The sequence below is a fragment of the Carassius auratus genome, chromosome 22 (assembly GCF_003368295.1).
Source record: "Carassius auratus strain Wakin chromosome 22, ASM336829v1, whole genome shotgun sequence".
NCBI lineage: Eukaryota > Metazoa > Chordata > Actinopteri > Cypriniformes > Cyprinidae > Carassius > Carassius auratus.
This window is the reverse complement of record NC_039264.1, coordinates 34420342-34432733: the sequence shown is the minus strand read 5'-3', so window position 1 is coordinate 34432733 and position 12392 is coordinate 34420342. Positions and strand designations below refer to the sequence as shown.

Genomic DNA, 12392 nt, shown 5'->3' with positions numbered 1-12392 from the left:
TTTGCCGAATATATTTAATAGTTCTTTCAAAGGATCTGAAGCTCTTTTAATTTTTTTTTTTTTAAAGCAACAAATTTATATAAGACAATATAGAAAGGTAGGGTAGGTGGAAGTAATATTTTTTGTTTGTTTGTTTGTTTCTCTCCTGTTTATTTCTGACATCAGTGCCTCACACTCCATCCCAGTAGATGGCGGAATACGCACCAAAGCTGGTTTGCCGACCGCCATTAAACGTCAAAGAAGAAGAAGATGTTATTTGTGGATTAACTCAATTTATTTGAGAAGCGAACCGTTTCAAACGATTCCGTTCGATTCGATGAACTGGTTCAACCGACTCACTGAGAAGAACCGGTTAAATCAAACGAATCGTTCATGAACCGGACACCAGCGTGCGCTTGCTGTGTCTTCTGAGGTGAGTCGAGCAGTCCAGATATATCTCTTGTTTACACATCCTTAAAAAACATTTTTCACGGTTTGTTTAATCAACATCCTACGGGGTTCTTTCTAAACTGTTTTCATCGGACAGAACACTATTTACGCGCCTGTTCTGGCGACAGGAAAGGAACATCACAGGGAACTAAAGTCATGCGGACACGATCCATTGTGTGTGTTTCTCTAAAGTTTGTGTTAATCTTTTAAAGTGATGCAGATGTGCGTGTTTCTTCGTGCTTTCATAGATATGAAAATATTCAGTTGTATCCTATATGGTTAATGGCAGACAGAAATGGAGCGGGAAAAAAACTAAATGATTAGTTGCAGTTTGTTTTATCTATGAAATTAGTGAGTGAAAAACAATACTCTCTCTCTCTCTCTCTCTCTCTCTCTCTATATATATATACTACACACAGACACACACACACAGAGAGATTGATTGTTTTTCACTTACTAAGAGAGAGAGAGAGACGTTTTTAACATTTATTTTACTCTGCTCGGACTCTAATGGTGCTTTTTTAAAGTATTTATTTATTTATTTATTTATTTATTTTTTTACCACATACACCTACTATTACTATGCCAATATAACTGCCAAAATAAGCAAACTAATGTCTGCACAAAAAGTTACAACTGTGCTTCAGAGTCCAGCATTTTTTGACAGAATTATAATTATATTTCTAAGTCTCAGAATTCCTATAAATGCCGGAATATTCTCATCAAGTGAAGACAGAGTTTATTGAAAGACAGCGAGAACATGAGAGATCCAGAACCCTGCAGAACCAAACACACTGAAGAACAAACAGGTTGCTGTTTAAGAGCACACTCAAGAAATTAAAAGATAAAATTAAATGTCATCCTCTTAATCCTAAATAACTCATATAAATCATATTTAATACATTTATTTCTAAGGATTCTTAATTATCAATTTGAACAAAAGAAAATCGATCCTACAACATGATCAAAATAATTAGCAAAAATTGTGTTAAAATGATAAATAATGATACAGTGTTTTGAGAAACATTTATTTGTTCATCTTGAAATCTTTGTGGGCATACCAATTGCATAAAGTTATAGTTTGCATGAATTAAATTAAATGCACCAAGTTGCTATTTTTGCTCAGTTTGGGCTTCTAAATAAATAATACATATATATTTAATCTAAAGCAGCGGTTCCCCACCCCGCTCTGCATATTTATTATGCATCTGTTATCACATAGGACTTTTGTTCTATTCGAATGTAAGTGTCCTGCAGTGGACAGCAGTAAGCACTTTGCACGCTGTTTATGAGTCTGGGTGCCCTGTGTTATTGGAGGAGTGCTCTGAGTGCCTCAAGTTGAAAAAAAAAAAGCAACTCTGAGTGGAAAGGCGCCTGACGTCATTCACGTTTTTTTTGTAATTGTCCAATTGAATGAATGGCAAGGCGGGCCTTCCGATGTGGTGACAAAAGTCCAGAGACTGCAATGATGGAGGAGAAACTTTTGGTGTCTGTCGTGGGTCACCTGGAGCTGTATTTTTCATGGTTTCTGCTAATATGACAGTTTACTTCTTTGATTTACAGACTGTAAAATTATTGATATGGCTGTTGCTCCTCCTTCCCTGTTTTGTTTCTTTGAATTGATGTTGTTTTGTTGAATTAAAGATAAAAAGAGTTAAGCACAAAAATAAATGAATAAATAACGGTGATATGATTTCTAAAGACATTTACAAAATTTCGATATAAATTACCAGTGTTTCCCCATAAATAGATTTATTTGTGGCGTTTGACTTCGTTGAATAGACATGAGCACTGAACGTTACAAAATCAAAACGTCGCAGGTGCTTTATATAAGTTTATCTCTGAATGGAAAGGACTGTCTTCAGAAAATTTTGATTTTGATTTTATCTAATGAAGAAGCGTTCGTGAGCGGAGCTGCTTTGATTACAGCCGTTACTCAAATTTTGAAATATATTTTACATTTTTTATATTTTTAAATGTGAATTATTCCTGTGATCAAAGCTGAATTTTCAGCATCATTATTCCAGTTTTCAGTGTCACATGATCTAATATGCCGATTTGCTGATTATCAATATTTAAAACTTCTTGCTGAGCAGAAGAGAATTCTTTAAAGACATTAAAAATCTTACTGTTCAAAAACTGTGGCTGGTAGTGTATGCTTGCCTATAGTTTGAAGTTAAAGATATGAATATTACTTACGTGAGTCTGATGACGGTGATTTGACAGTGATTTCACATTTCTTGTTTGTATGAAGACTAAACACAAATAAAAGGAGAATGTAAAAGACATCTGTTGTAGGCATTCTTGGCAGTTTTACAAGGCTTTTTATAACAGTGTTCTTATTGATATCGGAATTAAATATCAGCCAGAATTAAGAAATATATTGTGTGCTGATCACCTTTCTGATATTATTGATCTTCTCAAAAAAAGGAAGAAGCAAACTCATTGCATTTGCTGTTGGAGAGCATTTCACTGGGAATCTAACTTTTGCAACCGTATAAGATGCAAAGAATAAACTACATCCTTCACTCTTTCTGCCATGCTGCTTGTCTGTGATGGGGTTGTGCATAGACAATGTGAGCCTAGGAAGTGTTGACACATTTTACAGTGGGATGAAACAACGGCATAAACAGAAGTACAACCCCAAATCAGAAAAAGTTGGGAGAGTATGGAAAACGCAAAAAAATAAAAAAGTGATTTCTAAATTTACTTGACTTGTATTTCATTGCAGACAATATGAACACAAAATATTTCATGTTTTGTCTGGTCAACTTCATGTAATTTGTAAATATGCATCCTTTCCTGTCATTCAGACCTGCAACACATTTAAAACAAATTGGGACAGTAAAGCATTTACCACTTTGTAATGTTGCCATTCCTTTTCACAACACTTAAAAGACGTTTAGGGACTGAAGACACCAAGTGATGAAGGGTTTCAGGTGTAATTTTGTCCCATTCTTCCTGCAAACAAGTCTTAAGGTGGGCAACAGTACGGGGTCTTCGTTGCCACACATTCTCTATTGGGGAAAGATGGGGACTGCAGGCAGGTTAGTCAAGTCCCCGTACCCTCTTCCTCCACAATCAGGACTTTGTAATGCGTGCAGAATGTGGTTTTGCATTGTCTTGTTGAAATATGCATGGACGTCCCTGGAAAAGATGTCTTCTTGAAGGCAGCATATTATGCTCCAAAATCTCTATGTACTTTTCAGCATTAATGGTGCCTTCACAGAAGTGCAAGTTACCTTTGCCAAGGGCACTGACACAACCCCATACCATGACCGATCCTGGCTTAGGGACTTGTTGCTGGTAACAGTCTAGATGATCCTTTTCTTCTTTGGTCCAGAGCACACGGCGTCCATATCTCCCAAAAAATACCTGAAATACTGATTCATCTGACCACAGTACACGTTTCCACTGTGTGATGGTCCATCCCAGATGCCTCCGAGCCCAGAGAAGTCGACGGCGCTTCTGGACACTGTTAACATAGGGCTTCCTTTTGACACGGTACAGTTTTAACTGGCATTTGTGGATGTAAATATGTATTGTGGTACTTGACAAAGGTTTGCCAAAGTAGTCCTGAGCCCATGTGGTGATATCGCTTCTAGATGAATGACGATTCTTGATGCAGTGCCGCCTGAGGGATCGGAGATCACGGTTGTTCAGCTTAGGCTTGCGCCCTTGTCCTTTACGCACTGAAATACCTCCAGATTCCTTGAATCTTTTAATTATGTTATGCACTGTTGAATGTGAAATATCCAAATCTCTTCCTATCTTTCTTTGAGGAACATTGTTTTTAAACATTTCAATAATTTTCTCACGTATTTGTTGGCAAACTGGCGATCCTCGGACCATCTTTGCTCCTAAAGGATTAGACCTTTCTTGGATGCTGCTTTTGTACCAAATCATAATTACAATCACCTGTTGACATCACCTGTTTCAAATCACATCATTATTTAACCATTTCACCTCATTACTAGCCCTAAATTTTTCCGGCCTTGACCCTTACGCACAGAGATTTTGTGGAATATTTTTATTAATAAGATTTTACTCAATCAAGTATAATCAAGATGAATCTAGTCGCATATATACATATGTGTCTTATTCCATTATAATCATATAGCCTTTGTGTGGAAGGAATGTTTCTATGTCTGCAAAAAACATCCTGACCACCACAGATAGGAAACATCTGGAAAAACATGCAATGGGCCTCTTTTCTTTACCATAGCAAGTCCCTAGGGAGGTATCAAAATTGCAAGCATAAGGAAAAGTCTGACTATTTGGAAACGCCCTGTATAGTATATTATATATATATACTATATAATGAGATGCTACCTTGCATTCGGGAGATCTTCTCACAAAGAGAAGCTCACAAAGCTTTGTTTCTCTCTGAAATAAAGTCTATCTTCTGGAAACAAAACCCAGAGACTGCGTGATTGCTCAGACACAGGGCAGATAAAAAAAAAAAAACAATACATTTGCTCCAGATTCTTTGAATCTTTGGATGATATTATGCACTGTAGATCATGATAACATCAAACTCTTTTTTTTCTATCAAATTTATTACAGCTGTAGAATTGAAAATGCACAAGAGGACCCACACTGGAGGGAAACCTTACATGTGTTCACACTGCGATAGGAGATTTGTTCATAGAGCAACTCTGAAAACACATGAGAGGACCCACACTGGAGAGAAACCATACAAGTGTTCACACTGTGACAAGAGATTCATTCAGACAGCAACTCTGAAAACACATGAGAGGACCCACACGGGAGAGAAACCATACAAGTGTTCATACTGTGACAAGACATTCATTTGTTTAGGACAACTGAAAACACATGAGAGGACCCACACTGGAGAGAAACCATACAAGTGTTCACACTGTGACAAGAGATTCGTTCAGACAGCAAATCTGAAAACACATGAGAGGACTCACACCGGAGAGAAACCTTACAAGTGTTCACACTGTGACAAGAGATACCGTTTATCAGAACATCTGAAAACGCATGAGAGGACCCACACTGGAGAGAAACCATTCACATGTGATCTGTGTGGGAAGAGTTTCACACAATCAACAAACCATAAGTTGCACATGCACATCCACACTGGAGAGAAACCGTTTACATGTGATCTGTGTGGGAAGAGTTTCATAATAAAACGCAGCCTTAAAGAGCACATGAACATCCACTCTGGGGAAAAACCGTACACATGTGATCAGTGTGGCAAAGGATTTGTAAGGTCTTCGGACCTAAAGATTCACCTGACACTTCATACAAAGAAGAAACGTCTGTATTCATGTTCTTTGTGTGGAAAGAGTTTTCCACTGCTGAAAAGTTTAAAAACACATCAGAAAAGACATACTGCCAAAAAAGCTTATATGTGCTTTGAGTGTGAGAAGACTTTTTTTACAAATGAGCATTTGAAAATGCACCAGAGAACTCACACTGGAGAGAAACCTTACATGTGTTCACATTGCGACAAGAGATTCAGTTCTTCATCAAATCTGAAAAAACATGAAAGGACTCATACTGGAGAGAAACCATACACATGTGATCAATGTGGGAAGAGCTACACTGAATCATCTTCTCTACAGAGACATAAAAAATCATCCACAGCCCGAAATCATAGTAAGTAGAGTTAATATTCAACTTAATGCTTTACTTTTGACTCGTCGGTCTGTATTCTGTTCCCGCTGAAAAGCAGGCAATGGTTTCTAATTACAAAGGCAAATGTATCTATTTACACCATGTTTTTGCAGTGTTGAGTTTTGTAGCCAATGACAGACATGTTTGTTAAAAGCACTGACCAATCAGAGGGGTTTAATGTAAGTTAGTCAAAATATACTCAGAGAAAATCTATTATTTTAAGGGGGAAATAAGTTGATTTAAAATTTCATGGCATCAACACATCTCAAAAAAGTTGGGACAAGGCCATGTTTACCACTGTTTGGCATCCCCTCTTCTTTTTATAACAGTCTGCAAATGTCTGGTGACTGAGGGGACAAGTTGCTCAAGTTTAGGAATAGGAATGTTGTCCCATTCTTGTCTAATACAGACTTCTAGTTGCTCTGCTGTCTTGTCGCATCTTCATCTGTATGATGCACCAAATGTTTTCTATAGCCGCGTTTCCACCGCAGGAACTTTACCCAGGAACTAGGGACTTGGTCCGGTACTTGGTGTGTTTCCACCGCAGGAACCAGGAACTAAATAAAGTTCTGGGTAAAAAAAATGCCCCTCAGAAAGTCCCTGCTGGCGAGGTGGTACTTTTTCAAAGTTCCGGAACTTTCGGGGGCGGGACTTTGGCACTAATCATTCTGATTGGTTGAGTCCACGCAGCATTGGTTGAGTTCAACCACCATTTATTCGGATCAACATTTTCAAAATATTACTGTTAATCCGCGTTTCCACCGCAGGAACTTTACCCAGGAACTAGGGACTTTGGCCTGGTAATTGGTGTGTTTCCACCGCAGGAACCAGGAACTAAATAAAGTTCTGGGTAAAAAAATGCCCCTCAGAAAGTCCCTGCTGGCGAGGTGGTACTTTTTCAAAGTTCCGGAACTTTCTGGGGCGGGACTTTGGCACTAATCATTCTGATTGGTTGAGTCCACGCAGCATTGGTTGAGTTCAACCACCATTTATTCGGATCAACATTTTCAAAATATTACTGTTATTGTGTCATGAAATGTAATTTTAAAAGTATTTCAGGCGAGAATGTAGTTGTTTAAAACTCAAATCTGTGGTTTATTTATAAAGACAGCGCCTATTTAAAAACGTGTTTCACTGATCTCTGAGACGGTGAGCTCCACTCGATCAGCGGGAGATCAGTGATCATCTATCCGCTGAGAAGCAGCCTCAACTCAGCTAGACCTTCTGATATGTGCCACTGGCTCTGATGTCTCTTTAGTGGTTAAACATAAAATATAATTCAGCTGTGGGGTAAATCTAACAGGTTTTCTTTTGTCTGTATTCAAATTATCTATATGTTAAAATGAAAATAAAAAAGGCAATAAAAAAGTTTCATTGTAATGGCTGCATATACACATCCCTGAACTAAGTTCAATTCTGCAGTTGTTATTATGCTTAAATGAAAACAAAAGGAGGCAGTGGTATTTGATATCCTATTTCGTTTTATTGTAAATATACAGTAAGGAAAATTGCAGTAGCCAAGACGAGGTGACTGAAGTTATCAAGTACGCTGCTGCGTCGTCGCGGACATCACACTCCCCAGTCGCATGCACAAAGTCTGAACTAACTACCGATGATGTACGTCCAAAATCGGCGTACTTTTTTTTTTTTTTTTTTTTTTTTTTTCTCAGTGGTACTTTGTATTGAGAAACACGCGCAGACCTACTTCACCAGTCATTTGCCTAATCTTCCCGGTACTTTACACCGCGGTGAGACACGACTTGATGACTTAATCATTAGGCCGGGTTCACACCGCAAGTTTCAGCAGAGCAGAAGCAGCGCGTTAGCAGCAGGTAGGCAGAGCAGAAGCAGCGCGCGCCTATTTTGCTTTCACACCGACAGCGGAGGCAGCGCGCAACTGAACAGCAGATTTTGGTCAGAGTGCTCTATAATGGGTACGTTCGCATTGCTTTATTTCCCATTTAAAATACATTTAAATAAAAAGACTAGGCAAGAAGCTTTTTTAATTAATAATTTAATTGTTACTTTTGTTGGATCTTTGTTTTGCTGTCTTTGTTTTCCGTGCAGTACGTGTTGTTGATAGAAGAAAGGCCATCGCGCTATATTTGTTATTAAGGAGACTAAAAAGACCCAGACTTTGGGTTCATCCCATTAACCGACGTAGGAGAGAACATGGTGCATATTACCATCTTGTCACTGGGTTTGTTTGCAATCAAATTTACCAAAAAACACCCTGAAAACCAATTTAATAAACGGTTTTAAATTATGTGTATTGTAGATGGTTCACAGCCTTGACTTCCTGCTCATCTTGAAATCAGCATTTACTTGTTTATTATATATGCATGTATCACCTGCTTTTGTTATTTGTGTGCTTATGTGTAATTTAGAAATTGTAAATAAATGGTTCCAATTGAATCAATTTTGAATCAAATATTGAGTTGTTTGCTCGTGTGCCAGCGAAAGCGTCAAAAACACTATAAAATTAATTACCATCTGCAATAAGAGCCGCTGCAACTTCATCCCATGCTTGTTCCTTCTCCTGCAAGTCTTTATAAAGTACATTGTGTGGATCATAAAGAACTTGATATTTCTCAACTTCCACGATGAGACGAGTATCGTCCATTATTGTCTTTCCAGGTGCACTCTGAAGACCACCGCCTGTGACACCACGTGCTGTTGTTTATGATTGTTAGCACGACATCCGTTCTTCTGCCAATACATAGGCCTAGTTATTAAAAGAATACTACTAATAATAAATAAATCTCCAAGGCTAAGCTAGCAATATAAATTATTTAAAGTTGTTTTTGTATTTCGGCAAAAAAAAGTCTATTTTTGGATAGAACTGTAAGTACTTTAACAGATTTTGTAAAAAAAAAAAAAATATATATATATATATATATATATATATATATATATATATATATATATATATATATATATATATTATATATATATATATATATATATATTAAAATAAAATTATAATAAAAAATATAAAAATATGTGGTTTTAAATATCATACATTTTTTATGTAATTTGCTAAGAACACAGTAGATATCATTAATGCAAATTTTGGGCAAATTTTCGTTTAAGTACATGTGTATTTTGGCCATGATCATGATCATTTTGGCCATGGTCACTTTATCTTCTATACATATTTTTTATATTCATTTCCTTTTCGTAACATACTCTAGTTCTTGTTAAAACACCCTAGATGTGCTTTTTTTGTGCAGTTAGAGCACTTTTTGTGTGAAATCATATTTATTTTGTCCATCAAAGGTGTACTTTCACTTTAACTGAGCGTCAGCAGCGCTGCAAAAATAGACCCAGCGCCGAAACGATCGCGGCACTGCTGCTTCTGCTCTGCTTCTGCTACGCTCTGCCGCGCAGCTTCTGCGTGCGGTGTGAACGCTCTCATCTGTTAACATGGGCACCGAAAAAAATACGCGCTGCTTCTGCTCTGCTGCAGCTTGCGGTGTGAACCCGGCCTTAATCATTAAGACATTACCTCCACCTACGCAGTTTTAGTTTATTATTTCATCATTTCATTAAAGAAATAATTTCATATTTCCATAGTAATAATAATAAAATTAAGAAAATAAATGATTAATGTTATAGTTCACCCTGCCAAAAATGACAATTCGGTCACCATTTTCTCACATGGTCCAAAAGAGCATAATCAAACAAAATATTTCTTGCTGAACCTACTTTTTATAATGCCTGATGCTTTACACAACAACGACTTTAAATGATCTTTTGTGAGTAATTTCTCCAAATTTGATGGTGATGATGATGTCACACACCGTTCGGTCTGATCGTGATGATGATGTCACACACCGTTCGGTCTGATCGTGATGATGATGTCACACACCAGTCGGCCTGATGGTGATGATGATGATGTCACACACCGGTCGGTCTGATGGTGATGATGATGATGATGTCACACACACCGGTCTGTCTGATGGTGATGATGATGATGTCACACACCGGTCGGTCTGATGGTGATGATGATGATGTCACACACACCGGTCGGTCTGATGGTGATGATGATGATGTCACACACACCGGTCGGTCTGATGGTGATGATGATGATGTCACACACCGGTCGGTCTGATGGTGGTGATGATGATGTCACACACACCGGTCGGTCTGATGGTGATGATGATGATGTCACACACACCGGTCGGTCTGATGGTGATGATGATGATGTCACACACACCGGTCAGTCTGATGGTGGTGATGATGATGATGTCACACACACCGGTCTGTCTGATGGTGATGATGTTGATGTCACACACCGGTCGGTCTGATGGTGATGATGATGATGTCACACACCGGTCGGTCTGATGGTGATGATGATGATGTCACACACACCGGTCGGTCTGGTGGTGATGATGATGATGTCACACACACCGGTCGGTCTGATGGTGGTGATGATGATGTCACACACACCGGTCGGTCTGATGGTGATGATGATGATGTCACACACCGGTCGGTCTGATGGTGATGATGATGTTGTCACACACACCGGTCGGTCTGATGGTGATGATGATGATGTCACACACACCGGTCGGTCTGATGGTGATGATGATGATGTCACACACCGGTCGGTCTGATGGTGGTGATGATGATGTCACACACCGGTCGGTCTGATGGTGATGATGATGATGTCACACACACCGGTCGGTCTGATGGTGATGATGATGATGATGTCACACACACCGGTCAGTCTGATGGTGATGATGATGATGTCACACACACCGGTCGGTCTGATGGTGATGATGATGTTGTCACACACACCGGTCGGTCTGATGGTGATGATGATGATGTCACACACACCGGTCGGTCTGATGGTGATGATGATGATGTCACACACCGGTCGGTCTGATGGTGATGATGATGATGTCACACACACCGGTCGGTCTGATGGTGATGATGATGATGTCACACACCGGTCGGTCTGATGGTGATGATCCTCTTCAAGTCGAACAAACCTAATGATTCAATGAACCATTCATAAAGAACCCTTTACTTCACTCCTGAATGAATCAGCCATTTATACAAACCAAATTAATGAATAAATGACTCGATGACTTAATCATTAAGACATTACCTCCACCTACGCAGTTTTAGTTTATTATTTCATCATTTCATTAAAGAAGTAATTTCATATTTCCATAGTAATAATAATAAAATTAAGAAAATAAATGATTAATGTTATAGTTCACCCTGCCAAAAATGACAATTCGGTCACCATTTTCTCACATGGTCAAAAAGAGCATAATCAAACAAAATATTTCTTGCTGAACCTACTTTTTATAATGCCTGATGCTTTACACAACAACGACTTTAAATGATCTTTTGTGAGTAATTTCTCCAAATTTGATGTGCGGTTCATTCGATTAATTAATCACCACATCATGTAATTAATTAGATTAAAAAAAAAAAAAATTACCAGCCCTAGAATAAATCTGAGTTTGTGTCTGAAAGCCACAATGAGTGATGGCACACTGAACTCGAAATGCAGTTTGAAGTGAAACAGCTTAATTGTTTACTTTTATTGTTTGCAGTGCCAAAACTAATGATTGATTAGTAGTAGGCTAGTGAAGATAATACAGTAACATATAGTCATTTTTTTTTTTTTCAGATATGTGTACAAGAAAGAAAAGTCCAAAGTTGTCACGGTGAATAAAGTTCAAGACTTCAAGACTTTTCAAGAGATTCAGATCAACTCATAGATAGTTCCTTCCCAAAAGAACATCATCTAATTGTTTTATTCTTGTTTCTCAATTTGCTTCATAATATAATCTCTCATTATGCTTTATAATTTCAAGTTAGATTTTTTTTTTACTCCATTTATGAAAAAGTGGACTTTTTAGTCGTGTGGACAACAAAGTGACCTGAAGAAGTGTCCATCTTAGTTTTAAGAAAGACATTGATCTGGTGTTTGTGTTTAATTGTTAATCTTATAATCTTATAAATGCTCGACCATTTGTGATGCACTTGGTTTGGTTGTAAATCAATAATTTTCTCACAAATTTTCAAGTAATCATGTATTAAATAATCATGTATTTTATCAATGTTTATTGACCATTTTTAATGTCTAATGATGCTACTTGCGACAATAGTTTAATCAGTATTATTATTAATTTAATAATTTTGAGTTTATCCGAAAGCCATTACCTGATACGATTGCTTTTTAGACTTTTTTGTGTTTTAAATGTCTTGATTGATAAAATCTTACTGCCTGACACAGATGAGACCCAGGTCTGATTGTGATGGTGCAGAAAAGTTGTACATTTACTTATACATTTCAAATA

The 12392-nt window shown here is 37.8% G+C and overlaps 1 protein-coding gene across 1 annotated transcript; it reads left to right on the top strand.

The window, feature by feature from the left end:
• Window positions 1–265: 265 nt before the first annotated feature.
• On the top strand, window positions 266–12184 carry LOC113040444 (zinc finger protein 2-like). Its single transcript, XM_026198790.1, has 3 exons — window positions 266–412; window positions 4996–6054; window positions 11720–12184. Exons 2-3 carry the CDS (start codon window positions 5010–5012, stop codon window positions 11758–11760), a joined length of 1086 nt encoding a protein of 361 aa, XP_026054575.1. The 5' UTR covers window positions 266–412; window positions 4996–5009; the 3' UTR covers window positions 11761–12184.
• Window positions 12185–12392: the final 208 nt, after the last annotated feature.